Raw genomic sequence first — 14,785 nt, 5'->3', positions numbered from 1 at the left:
AACAAGGTCAGTAGTGACTTCTCAGTCTTGTGCACCCTTCTCCCCTGCTGGTTAGGTCTTTATGAGCCTGAAGAAGCAGCTGATTCTTCTTGCTACAAGGTAGGCTTCCTCTAGGGTTTCTATCTCAGGGGAGATGAGGATGCTTATTGCAATCAAACAGAGTCTCTAATAATAAAGAGTCAACATTGAATCTACTGATTCCATTGCGAAGTACCCACAGTTTGTCAGGGCAAGAATTCATTATTTGATGATGATGATGATGATGGTGATGATGATAATAATCTATATGTTGGGGTATGAACTTGGACTGATTAAGGAAATGGAGGAAGGTTGTGAAAAAAGTGCAAAGATGATGAAGCAGAAAAATAGGTCACCACAGTCATGGCTGGACAATGAAGTGGAGTGATTGCGGTAGAATAAGGGGTATTGTCAGTTGATTGAAACTCTTCCAGTATTAGAAAGAGCTTCCTCAGGTCCCTAAGCTCATCTGCCCCCCATGGCTCTTCCTGGAAGTTTCTCTAAGGATTACCATGGCTTACAAACTCATCATCTCCAATAATTTACATATGTCTCTTTAAAATGATAAAGCGAGGATGGGCTGGTTTGTAGATCAAATGAGAATGAACAAAAAACTTAAACATTTTTCACTTATTTTCAGAAAAATTAGCTATGTGAATGTTTAGATCATTTATATTTTTATCCAAAAATTTTTAGTGTTTAACTCATGGATTAATTCTGTTTGCATATTATCAATCTGACATTAAAAATAAGTAATAACTGTTGTACCCAAATTCGAGGCCCCCTGAAGACTACCAGAGACCAGGATCAATATAAGTGACAAAAGAGTCATTTATTGCAAGCTCGAGCTTGGTCCTCTGAGCACTCAGTAACTGGTGATGCTAAGAAGCCCCGAGCAGAGAATTAGCACAGTTTTTATAGTATTGAACAAACGAGTCTAGGAGCTTTCTAAGCAGGTAGTTACATGATTGGTTAATTTTTTTTTGGTCCAGTCCTGGGGCCTGAACTCTGGGCCTGGGCACTGTCCCTCAGCTCTTCAGCTCAAGGCTAGCGCTCTACCACTTGAGCCACAGTGCCACTTCCAGCTTTTTTCCCCCTGCTTATGCGGTGCTGTGGCTCAGTGTGGTAGAGCACTAGCCTTGGGCACAAAGAACTCAGGGACAGAGCCCAGGCCCTGAGTTCAAGCCTCACAACCCACAAAAAAAAGAAATGTTATCTAAGAAGTGTAATTACTCATGTCTAAATAAATGATGAATTTATTGGTTTTGCTTCACTTTATTTCTGGTTTTACCAAGGATCATTAATACACTAGCTCATTCTGCTGTTTCCTTGTGTATGTGTATTGTTATTTTGTTTCCTGCGTCATTTTGAAGTTGCTAGGAAAGTCTAAGGTCAAAAACAAAGATACATGCATAGAAACCAATGATCTTTTCATCAAAACTCATCAAAACTTCCCTTTTACATTGGTGAATTCTTTTCACTTTCTTAATAGTGAAATTCTTTTGACTGTATTACTGAAGGCCTGTTTCACCTGCTTGTTTCTCAAGGTGTAAATGAAGGGGTTCAGCATAGGAGCGATGGAGGTGGTCAGGACAGATACACCCTTGTTGACAGCCATTGAATCCTTGGCCGAAGGCTTCACATAGATGAAGATGCAGCTGCCATAGGTGATGGAAATCACGATCATGTGGGATGAGCAGGTGGAAAAGGCCTTTTTCTTTTGCTTGGCAGAAGGAAATTGTAGAATGGTCTTAATGATGTATATGTAAGATAGAACTACACATAACAGGGTCATGACAAAAGTTAACACAGCACAGACTATAAGCATCTGCTCTATGAGCCATGTTTCTGAGCATGAGATCTTCAGGAGGGGGTATGCATCACAGCCAAAATGGTCAATAACGTTAGAGTCACAAAATTCCAGATTTAGGCCCAGGCTAAGTGGTGGGAGTATGATCAACAAGCCAGCTGCCCAGCAACAAAGGACGAGTCTCCTACAGACCCTGCTGTTCATGATGGTCACATAATGCAGGGGTTTGCAGATGGCCACATAGCGGTCATAGGACATGGTGGCCAGCAGAAAGAATTCAGTTACAGCACAAAGATCAGTAAAAACAATTTGAGTGATGCAACTGTTATATGTGATTGTGTTGTCCCCTGTTGATAGGCTGTACAAGTATCTGGGAATACAAGCAGATGTGAATGAGATTTCTAAGAAGGAGAAATTTTGTAGGAAATAGTACATGGCAGTTTTGAGTTGTGGATCCACGGTGGTGAGAGAGATGATGGTGAGGTTTCCGGTGACACTCAGCATGTAGGTGAGACACAGAAAGATGAGGAGCACAGCCTTCAGTTGTGGGTCATCAGTCAGGCCCTGGAGGAGGAACGTTGTGATGGTGTGATTTCTCATCATCCACTCCTGACTTCTACTCAGTCTGCACTGCAAATCAGGTGTTTGGGTGAAGTGGTAATTAACAGAGCAAAAAAACCTATGAAAATAATGTTACATACATTTAAATATTCTATTTACACATATTTTCAATTAGACTAATAGCATCAGTTTTATAATTCACAGTTTGTCATTTCAAGGTGGAATGAAAAATTCAAATATCCATATTATATTCCACAATTTAAATATATAAGATTATATTATGTGTTGTTATATTATATCATAACATGTTACATATGTATTATATTGTTATAACATAATAATATGTATTATATCATATTATATAATTATATTATATACATCACATGTATTATACTATATATATGTTATGTTATATATTATATAGTATATACATTCAATACATTTTATTATGTATTATATTCTTATATATGTATTGTATTATATATGTTATACATATTATAACATGTACTTATTATATAATATGTAGTATATATATTGTATATTGCATAATATAGGTAAGTGTTTTTGAATTTAGCATATGTTGATAATATGAAAACGTATGTGTACACAGTGCATTTTACAAATTCACTTCCTCCGTCATATGCCCATTTTTTTCCTTTATCATTCCATCTTTTTTCAAAGTATTTTGTGGGACTTATCATACTGTTGTTTTGTTTTCAATGCCTTTCAGTCCTCTTTACCCCTCAGAATCCTAATTTCTTCCTCATAGATAGTCACCTGTTACATTTATTTCTAATTGCTATTGCCACAAAGTCTTATTTTTGTTTCTATTCTTTGTGATTCTAGGGATTGGCCCCCAAATTCTTTTTTCTTAATACATTTTTTATTGTAAAAATACTGTACAGAGGGGTTACAGTTACATGAGCAAGGTAATGAGTACATTTCCTATTGAGCATTGTTGCTTTCTTGTTTTTCCCCTACCATCCCTTCCCTCCCATCTCCACAACTACCCCCACCCTGAAATTGTAAAGTTCGTTTTCAACCTAGTATCTTGTGCATCTCATTGTTACAATAGGTTAACCTGTATCCCTATTTAAGCATTTTGTTTTTTTCCTTCCCCTCCCCAAATCTGAGAAGTGTATATACAAGATGCAATACCCCCAACATCAAATACAGTGAGAATGGGTTATACTGTAGGGAAAGAACATACAAAGAAACAAAAAAAAATCACATGGTACATTATAAATATGTTAGAAACAATAGCAAGAAAGAAAAAAAAACCCTGTCTTGGGGTTCATTTTGCTTAATATTATCTTTTTTTTGAACATTATCTTATATGGTACATAGCTTTTGACCTTTTCTGCTTGTCCCAGACATATACTAGTTATGTTTCTTTGTGGCCCCAAAATTCTTGTACATGCTAAGTGCTGAATCACTGAGGACATATCTAGCTCTTCAATTTATTTTTTACCCAAACCAAATTGACCACTAGGATTTTGATTTTGCCAGGCCTGGGGCTTAAGCTCAGGGCCTGGGCATTGTCCCTCATCTTTTTTTTGGGGGAGGGGGTCTGGTTGTGTGGCCTGAACTCTGGGCTTGAGCGCTGTCCCTCAGCTCTTCAGCTCAAGGCTAGCACTCTACCACTTGAGCCACAGCTCCACTTCCGGCTTTTTTTTCTGCTTATGTGGTGCTGAGGAATCGAACCCAGGGCCTCATGCATGCAAGGCAAGCGCTCCACCACTGAGCCACCTTCCCAGCCCCGTCCCTCATCTTTTTTGTGTAAAGTTAGCTATGTCAACTCGATCCACAGGTCTACTTCCAGTTTTTTTGGTGGTTAATTTTGAGATAATAGTCTCATGGACTTTCCTGCCTGGGCTGCCTTTGAGATCCTCAGATCTCAGATTTCCTGAGTTACAAGCTCATAGATGGGAGTCACCTGTGCCCAACATGACTACTAATGTTTTTGTGATATGAAGTGTTCTTTTTAAGACACAGGCTAAATGCTGAAGCTGAACATTGAATTTTTTTTAGCCTATTTATGTGTCCCTTGAAGTTTTGTCATTCATAAAGTGCAAGTAAATAGTTGGAGCTTCACTCTACATATACTTTATGCATTGGTGATGGCGTTGAGGTCTAGACTAGCACTGGTGCCTGTCTTCCTAACTATTCAGGAGGTTGCAGTCTTTAGGATGGCAGCTTGAAGCCAGCGAGGGCAGGTAAGTCTGTGAGACTCTTATTTGCAATTAACCAGCAAAAAAGCTGGAAGTGGAGATGTGGCTCAAATGGAAGCTCCACTTCCAGCATTTTGCTGGTTAATTGGATTTAAAAGTTTGATAAGCTTCCTGTGAGGTCTTGCTTTGAACCAAGATCCTCAGGTCACGGCCTCTTGAGTAGCTAAGATTAGAGGAGAGAGCCACTGGTGCTCAGTATTGATGATTGGGATGATGCACTTGGTAAGCTGACACCACCTCTGACAGACCACTTGCTCCATGACACTCAGCAATTTCATCTTAGGTTTTCCTCCCCTCCAGGGGGTCTTGTATTTTTTTTCCTGGTTTCTACATAACTTGGAATAGAGTCATTGCATCAATACACCAGTTTAGCTATTGTGACGGGCTCTGGCTAGCTTCCTGCTATTTACCTTAAACTACAGTTTTCTTGAACTCTGCTTTCTGAATAGCTGAGCTTACAGGTGTGGCCCGCCATATCTGTCTAGAATGGATATTTTTAAAATAGGCAATATTGATACAATTCTCTCAAAACTTACTTTATTGTTATACATATTTTACCTGTCATCTTTCCAGTTTGTAATTTCTCATGTTGATTGCTGTTTGAACTCATTTATTTCTTAACATAGGCACTTGCTTTGAGTAGTGTTTTTTTGAACTCCAAATATGATTTTCAAATTCCCAAGTAGCCTCATGATGTCAATCATAGAACCAAAGGCACCCTGAGCATAAGTCAGAAATGAAACTTTTGATTTTCACACTGTATTTTCTCTCTTGTATTTTTTTTACAAAGTAATATACTGTAGTTAGAGAACCCGTAGTTTATGCTAAATACAGAAATAAGCACTTTATGTCAATTATCTGTCTGCAGAAATATTCCCTGAAGTGCTTTGTGTTTTCATCTTCCACTTCTGTGCCTCAGCCTCTAATTCCACTAGAAATATATATAGTTGGTTATCAGTTTCTTTCTTTCTTTCTTTCTTTTTTCTTTGGGTCCGTTCGTGGGGCCTGAACTCTGGGCCTGGGCACTGCCCCTCAGCTCTTCAGCTCAAGGCTATTGCTCTACCACTTGAGCCACAGCACCACTTCCGGCTTTTTTTTCTTTTTGCTTATGTGGTGCTGGGGAATCGAACCCAGGGCCTCATGCATGCAAGGCAAGCGCTCTACCACTGAGCCACCTTCCCAGCCCTTGGGCATCAGTTTCTAATTCTTAATTTCTAGAAATTTTGTAGCACTCAAGATTATGCACTTTTTAGAAATGCTCAACATCCCTAGCCATAAAAGAAATGCAAATCAAAACAACATTGAGATACCACCTCACTCCAGTTAGAATGGCAAAAATCAAGAACTCTAACAACAACAGATGCTGGGGGGGGATGTGGACAGAAGGGAACCTTACTTCATTGTTGGTGGGAATGTAAACTTGTTCAACCACTTTGGAAAGCAGTATGGAGGTTCCTCAAAAGATTCCACATAGAACTCCCCTATGACCCAGCAATCCCACTTTTGGGCATTTACCCAAATGTTTATAAACAAGACCACACTAAAGCTACCAGCACAACTATGTTTATTGCAGCATTATTTACCATAGCTAAGATCTGGAACCAATCCAGATGCCCCTCAATAGATGAATGGATCAAGAAAATGTGGTATATATATACAATAGAAGTCTATGCCTCCATCAGAAAGAATGACATTTCCCCATTTGTTAGGAAATGGAAAGGCTTGGAAAAAATTATATTAAGTGAAGTAAGCCAGGCCCAAAGAAACATAGGCCCCATGGTTTCCCTTATTTGCAATATCTAGTATATGTATGAGTCAAGCGGAAAAGGTCAGATAATGTGATGTTAGGAAAATGAACCCTTAGATATATATTTTAATGTTTTTTTCTTTCATGCATGTGTATCTAACGCATTTATAAGATTAATTCTTTGTTGCTTTGTATGTCCCTCCCCCACAGTATAACCCCTGCTTTCACTATATTTGATGTCAGTATAACTTGTGGAGGAGATGGGGAAAAACCAGTTGTTTAAGGATACAGGTGGACCTGTTGCAACAATGAGAAGTACAAGTTGTCATGTCCGAAATGAGCTTTACAATGTGGGTGCGGGGGGAAGGGGGGGAGAAGGATTGGGACTGGGTGGGGGAGGGGGGAGGCTGGGAAGGGATGTGAAGGGTAAACAAAGGAGGAGGCTGCAATGCTTGGTAAGAAATGTACGCATTATCCTGTCCATGTAATTGTAACCCCTCTGTACAGTATGTTCACAAATAAAATTAAATAAAAAAAAGATTATGCTCTTTTTGATGACTTCTACTCATGTTTTAATTTTTTTTTTTTGGTTAGTTGTGGGGCTTGAACTCTGGGCCTGGGCGCCGTCTTCAACTCAAGGTTAGTGTGCTCCCGTTTGAGCTGCAGCCCCACTTCTGGTTTTCTGGTTGTTACTTATTGTTGATTAAACTATTCTATCAATGCCTATACATTTTCCAACATTAAAATTCTTTAAAATCATGTTTGAATTAATATCATCTTAGGAGTTCCTTTTGTACGTTTAAACAGACAGGGAAGATGTATTTAATCAAGGCTTATGTAACCCAAGTGTCAAAAACTGTAACAAATGAGAATGTATTATACTTACATTTCTGGCAGTTAATTGTATCTTCCTATTAGTGGTTTACAATTATTCTTAGAGTTATAATTTGAAAATGAATATTATGTTACTCGAGCATGACATTTTCCCCAGTAGCCTAGGAACACACCCTTAAGATTTCTCTATTTAATTGAGTGAATTGTTTCACCATCCATGCAGAGCCATCATGAATCAGGTGAGAAAGCAGCTTTGGTTTTCTATCATTGACAAGTGGGTCCATAGAGCTGGTGGTATTTTTGGAGTAGTAGATATTAAGATTTCTTTTGTTTAGTGGGAAGATTCTCTGATTTTAGGTTCAATATTTATATTATTTTTCAAATCTGTATCCAAGCTAATAAACAACGGAGTCCATGGTAACTCACATTGAAAAATCACTAATGAATCATCTCTATAATGAACATGGGGAAAAACCAAATTGCCTTAGTAGCTGTGGGAACACAGCCTGTAGAGACCAGAGAAAGCACTAGGAAGGAGCATTGCAAAGAGATTGTCAGGAAAACATTAAGACTCTAATTAAAAAAAATCTAGTCTAGTTTCTTTTCTTTTCTATCTTTTTTTTGGGTCAGTTGTGGGATTTGAACTTGGGGCCTGAGTGCTATCCCTTCGCTCTTTTGCTCAAGGTTAGTGCTCTAACATTTTGATCCACAGTGCCACATCTCTGGTTTCTTTTTATTCATTCCTTTCTTGTAAGACAGCTAAAAGATCTAGGTCTCTTTGTTGGCTTTCTCTGATGTCAGTGAATAAATTCCATATTCATATTTCAAAACTACCATTTGGTCCTTTCATTACGTTCTAATAAGGCCAACTATAAAACCTTTTCTGTCAAAATTCATAATTTCAGTACACATTTCTCCATTTAGGAACTAAGCATTCCATGAGAGCACAGAGACACATTATTTTTCATGCATTCACATATTTGATATTTAAAACTTAATATCAAGAATCCTCTGACTTTTGGAAATCCATTCTATTGGATTTCAAATTTTGACTTTATAATTTCTCCCGGAAGAGAATTATAGCAGATTCTTTAGGAAAATATGTGTTGGGCTCCCCAACCCCTGGCCCAGAGGCCGGGTTGGGGGAACTCCTGGCTGGGGAGCTTCCCTGGCTGATGGCGGCGCCTGGACAGGCCAGGAGGAAGGCAGAGAATGGGCACCGGCGGTAGGCAGGTGGCTGGGGGAGATGGGGGCCCGGATGTTGAGGATGTCTGGAATTCAGACACGGAGCAAAGCTTCCAGGAGGCCGTGGCCATTTACCCTTCCTGTGGCCACCAGAAGATCATCTTGTCTGAAGAAGGCAAGATGGTCGTAATGAATGTATGATCGTAATGACCTGCTTGACCGCTACACCAAGCTGAGAATAGGGAAAACCCGTGCCCAGCCACATCCAGGTTTCGGCTCGAAGCAAACTGCAGGGCCTAAATGTGGACCAGGCTTGTAAGGACAAGGCTTTCCAGATCATGGCTACGATGTCCTCTGCACAGCTCATTCAGCACCCTTCCTGCAGGCTGAACTGGGGTTTCCGCAGGCACTCAGACCAGTTTGGGTTAGGGAGTTCTGGCCCACCTGGAAGGTTCCAGACTTGAAGCTATCCTCACAGATAGCTTTCTCCCTGTCACCGATGCCCCCAGGTACGGATCTTCCAGGACACGACCCCCTACCCCCTAAGCCCTCTCACGCCTGCCACCAATCTCTCCATCAGGGCCAGCCTGGCAGGCTCGGGTCCTGGGCACAGTCTCATTGCAGCTGGTGGGATTCCCTGCCTTTGTGGCACCCTCGGATGCAGTTGACTCTTACCAGAGGCACTTGCGCGTTCACATTAGCCGGCCCTGTCCTAGCCTCGGAGTACCACCCCTGGAGAGTTGTGGATGTCCCGCAGATCTGTGACAAATTCCCTGAGAAAAAGGGTAAGCTGCTGGAGCTATATAATAACGGTGCCTCCTCCCCCTTCCCCAGGGCTTTTTCCTGGTCAGGTTTTGGGTGGACCCGAACAGGGGCCCAAGTGGAGTGGAGGTGGGGCACGCAGTGGTGGCAACATCTGCAGCAGTGAAGTGGGAAAGCTGAGTCTAACCAGCACCATCTTGGCCACGTGGTGGATGGTAGGGAATTGGGTTTAACTGGTGCCATCTTGTTTTCATGGTAGAGGAAGGGGAAGTCCCACCTCCCAAATGATGGGAGAGCCTGAATTCCCAGAGTCAGGGACGGGGACTTGGATGATAGTTACTGGACCTGTCTTGTGCCTTGAACTTGGGAGACTCTGGAATCTCCTTGATCCTGGCCTATGACCGGATCCTATTTTTAGGTCAGACTAGCTCAGATGCCATTATGCCAGGCCGTGTGCTGTCTTCTGTCTCCTGTCTCTCCTCTGGTCATGGCATCCCACTTCATCTCTCCATTAGGGTTGGTCTGAGTTGTTGGTATAGTTTCTTTCCTCTCCTGCTCTCAAGAATAAGTGTATTCGAGGGGTTGCAGGTCTTTGCAACAATAGTTCACCTGCAGATGATGGCTCTCAAATAAGGATTCCCAAATAGACCTCTCAAAATGTGGCTTCTCTGTATCTGCAAGATGTAAGGATTTACCTTACAACAGCGTCTATGGTATATACCTGGTGAACTTTCTGCACTAGTTGTGGCAGCTGCCAGAGCAATATATGATGAACAGCCTCCTGGAGAATTTGGCGATCTTCCAGGTGGTGACAAAGAGAGACAACCCAGAAGCACCTTCTCTGCACTGCCTACATCTTTGAGGTCTCCACTAGTGAGCACGGGGCCCAGCACCACATTTACCACTTGGTCATGGACTGAAGGGGGGACCTCAGAACACCTGCTAGCATGGACTCTTCTACCCTCTCCATGCTTCTTATTTGGGAGGGGGCTGGGATGAAAAGGGGATGGCTTCAGATGCCTGAGCAGCTGGGACGGCCCCCTATTAGAAGGGACCCTAGCTGAGTGGATTGGGATGGAAGATAGACCCCAATATTGAGACCTCACAGGAGGTGTGTGGGAAAAGGACAGATCACTCCAAAGCATTGGGGACTGGGGACTGGAGTAGGACAACACTGGCTTCTTAGGCTCAGAAAGAGCCTATACCCCTTCTTCTAGAAGTTTTGGGGGCCCTTCCCACATGTCTGCCTCCCCATTTCCCCCCCTTCTTGTGATCAGTGATGTCACAAATTGGACAGGATATATATATCCTTCTGTGCAGGATATATATACACACACACACATATCACACACACACACACACACACACATATATATATATATATATATAAATATATTTATATGTGGGTGTTGGGGTCATGATTTTTAACTCAGCGAGCAAATGGGTGAAACTTTCCAATGTCACTCTTTAAGGGGAAGCTAGACTCTTCCCTTCTCAAAGCTCACTTTCTGATGGTGGATAAAGCTAGCTTACAAAGAAAGAAAAAAACAAAGAAAGAAAAGCAACTATCATGTGTTAAATAAATTTGTTACAATACAAGAAACAAAAGCATTTGAAGTTCACTTAATATATGTATGTTCTTATTGACATTTTTACACAATTTTATGTTGTTATTGTAATATATATATATACTGTAGAATGATTAAATCAACCAGCTCACTTATTCTTCTTTATTTTGGATTAGGGATTTGAATTTGAGCTTACGGTCTTATTTTGTGATGCACAAGACATTGTCTCTAGTACAGTCATGCTGCTGTTCAAATGGTGTCAAACATAATTTTCTTGTCCAACTGACATTCTGTATCTTTTGACTAACAACACTGCTTGGGATGAAATGAGGAAAGATACTTGAGTAATTGCTAATGGGCACAAGGTTCCTTTTGAGGATGATAAAAAGTATTCTAAAGTTAGATTATTGTGGTACACATAACTGTGAATATTGCTAAAATCATTTAATTGGACAATGATAAAACTGTGGCATATAATTACATATTAATAAAAGCATTTTATTTAAATTTTTATTGCATATTCTTAAAATGCATAATATGTTAATAATATACATGTTATTGAGACAAGGTCTCAAAGCTCAAAGGACCTTGAAACAGAATTTTTGTGTTTTGGCCTCTACTCATTTTATAGTATAGCAGTTAAAAATTTATTTAGTTGTTATTATACAGGTGATGCACACAGGGGTTAGAATTATAATGTCAGGTAAAGAGGACATTTCTTTTTGGACAATGTCACCCCTTCCCTTGTTCTCTCCCAGTTTTTCCTCTCCCATCCCCACCTACAAATTGAACAGTTCATTTTCAGCAAAGTGTCTAGTGAGAATCACTGCTACATTTGTTTGCTCTTTGTGCCTCTATTTCTGTGTCTCCTCTGCACTCCCAAAATCATGTAGGTGAAAAAACAAGATAAAAGAAAAAGAAAATGAGAAACCAAAAAGGAATAAAAATACCTCTTGTTTCCATTTACTGGAGTTCATTTTGATAAATATTATCTTGTATGGTGGATGCACATAGGCATTTTGCCTTGTGTTCCTCTCCTAAGAGTGTCCTCCTTTGGTTGCATTGTGTACGAATGCCCAGAGACTGGTGTAATTTATGATGTTCTGGTGTGCTTAAGCTCTAGTGTCTGCATATGAAAGAAAACATGCACCATTTGTCTCTCCTTGTTTGGCTTACCAGATTTGCTTTAGGTCTATCCCTTTACATGCAAATTATGTAATTCTCATTGTGTAAAATTCCATTATGTATAGGCATTGTATTTTTGGAACCACTTCTCTATTGTAGGGTGTCTGGACTGTTTTCACAACTTGGCTATTGTGAATAGTGCAGCAATGAACATGAATGTGCAAGTGTCATTACAATATCCTGGCTTGTGATGTCCTGGGTAGATGCCTGGGAGTGGTAAGGCTGGTGGAAGGAATAGCTTTGTTTATATTTTTTGAGGAACCACCAGATTGCCATCCAGAGTGGCTGTACTAGTTTACATTCCTACCAACAGTGTAATAAGGTTCCTTTCTCCACCAACATTTGTTGTTTGATTTTATGATGTTGGTCAATCTAACTAGGGTGAAATGGAATCTCATTAAAATGTGAGAGATGCAAGTTAGTTGAGGTGAGCTGAAACTCTGGCCAATTAGTAAGAGTAAAATTAGCCCATAAAAATCAATAGCTTTTCTAGGGTATAAAATTAACCCTCAAAAAAAATTAACCCTAAAAAAAATCAATGGCTTTTCTGTATGCCAACAGTGGGAAGAGCGTGGCTGAAATCAGGAAAGCAACTCCTTTTGTAATAGCCCCACAAAAAAATAAAATACTGAGGAATTAACTAAAGAAGTGAAGGACCTCTACGATGAAAACTTTAAAAACTTAAAAAAGGAAATGAAGGCAGAATTTAGGAAGTGGAAAACCCTCCCATGCTCCTGGGTTGGGAGGATTAACATCAAGAAAATGGCAATACTGCCAAAGGCTATCTACAAATTCAATGGGATACATACCAATATTCCAACCTCTTTCTTCAATGAAATAGAAGAAGCAACCCAAAAATTCATATGGAACAAGAACCAGAATAGCAAAAACAATCCTTAGCAGAAAGAACAGTGCTGGAGGAATATCAATACCAAATTTCAAACTCTACTACAAAGCCATAGTAATCAAAACAGCTGGCACTGGCACAAGAACAGACCTGAGGAACAATGGAATAGAATTGAAAACCCAGAAATGAACCCACAGACCAGAAAGACAGCTTCTTTAGTAAAGGGTGCTGGTAAAATTAGTTAAACACTTGTAGAAAACTAAAGCTAGATCCTTATATATCACCCTGCACCAGAATGAACTCAAAGTGGATCAAAAACCTTAAAGTCAAAGCAGACACCCTGAAAACATTTCAGGAAGGAATAGGAGAAAGTCTAGGGCTCCTTGGTATAGGCTGAAATTTTCTTAATAAAGACCCAAAACACAAAAGAAAGATTGGACAAATGGGATTGCAGGAAGCTGCAGAGCTTCTGCATGGCAAAGGACATAGCTAGCAAGATCAATAGAAAGCCCACGGATTGGGAGAAGATCTTCACTAGCCATACAACAGACAAGTATATCTAAAATATACTTAGAGCTCACAAAACTAAATCCCCCAACAACAAATCCTCAAAGAAACAACTGCCTGATAAATAAGTGGGCTAAAGACTTAAAGAGAAACATAGACTTATGAAGAAATGGTCAATTTCTCTAACCTTAAAAGAAATGCAAATCAAAACAACATTGAGATAACACCTCACCCCAGTTAGAATGGCTATAATCAAGAACTCTAATAAAAACAGATGCTGGAGGGGACGTGGACAGAAGGGAACTTTACTGCATTGTTGGTGGGAGTGTAAACTTGTACAACCACTTTGGAAAGCAGTATGGAGTTTCCTCAAAAGACTCCACATAGAGCTCCCCTATGACCCAGCAATCCCACTTGTGGGTCTTTACCCAAATGATCACAAACAAAGCCATACTAAAGCTACCAGCACAACCATGTTTATCACAGCATTATTCACCATAGCTAAGATATGGAACCAACCCAGATGCCCCTCAGTAGATGAATGGATCAAGAAAATGTGGTATATATACATAATGGAATTCTATGCTTCCATCAGAAAGAATGACATTGCCTCATTTGCTAGGAAATGGAAAGACTTGGAAAAAATTATATTAAGTGAAGTAAGCCAGGCCCAAAGAAACATAGGTTCCATGGTTTCCCTTATTTGCAATAGTCTATGTCTAGGACAAGCAGAAAAAGTCCAAAGCTATGTACATAATACCATATAAAATGATGTTAAGGGAAATGAACCCCAAGATAGGGACACAACTGGTTTTTTTGTTGCTATTGTTTTTAATGTATTTAAAATGTACTATGTGATTTTTTTCTTTGTATGTTCCTCCCCCACAGTATAACTCGTTTTTACTGTATTTGATTCTGGTGCCCTGAATCTTGTATATACATTTTTCTAATTTGGGGAGTGGAAGGGAAAAAACAACATGGTGAAATAAGGATACAGGTTTACCCAATGTAATAATGAGATGTACAAAAGTTTATGCTGAAAAACGAACTTTACAACTTTGGCTGGGGGGTGGGAGGGAGTGGGAAGGGAAATGGGGGGAGGTGGGAAGGGATGGGAAGGGGAAACAAAGGAGAGTCAACAATGCTTGATAAGAAATGTACTCATTATCTTGCCCATGTAATTGCAACCCCTCTGTACAGTATTTTCACAATAAAAAAAAGAAAATGTTGCATATAAACATAATGGAGTTCTATGCTTCCAGAAATTGAAAGACTTGGAAAATATTATACTAAGTGAAGTAAGCCAGGCCCAAAGAAACATAGGCATAGTTTTTCTTAGTTGTAATAATTAGAATGTGTCTATAAATCTACAGGTAAACCCAATGGATAGTAAAAGACAAAAAATTGCACTTGGGCATGAGTAGTTAAACAACAGTCTAAAGATTCACACAACAAAGGAGGCTATTCTTAGGAGAGGAAAATGAAGGCTCAATAGCTATGTGCATATGAGCATATAAAATGATGCTTATA

The 14,785-nt window shown here is 39.8% G+C and overlaps 1 protein-coding gene and 1 pseudogene across 1 annotated transcript; one reads left to right on the top strand and one right to left on the bottom strand.

Annotated features, from left to right (window-relative positions):
- Positions 1-1,495: 1,495 nt before the first annotated feature.
- LOC138837507 (olfactory receptor 6C2-like) lies at positions 1,496-2,428 on the bottom strand. Its single transcript, XM_070036417.1, has one exon. The coding sequence runs from the start codon at positions 2,426-2,428 to the stop codon at positions 1,496-1,498; it is 933 nt and encodes a 310-aa protein (XP_069892518.1).
- A 4,990-nt stretch (positions 2,429-7,418) lies between these two features.
- Positions 7,419-9,328, top strand: LOC138838319 (transcriptional enhancer factor TEF-4 pseudogene; annotated as a pseudogene).
- Positions 9,329-14,785: the final 5,457 nt, after the last annotated feature.

The sequence above is a fragment of the Dipodomys merriami genome, unplaced genomic scaffold (genome assembly GCF_024711535.1).
Source record: "Dipodomys merriami isolate MVZ:Mamm:240054 unplaced genomic scaffold, mDipMer1.0.p SCAF_10, whole genome shotgun sequence".
NCBI lineage: Eukaryota > Metazoa > Chordata > Mammalia > Rodentia > Heteromyidae > Dipodomys > Dipodomys merriami.
This window is presented reverse-complemented; position numbering and strand designations above follow the sequence as displayed.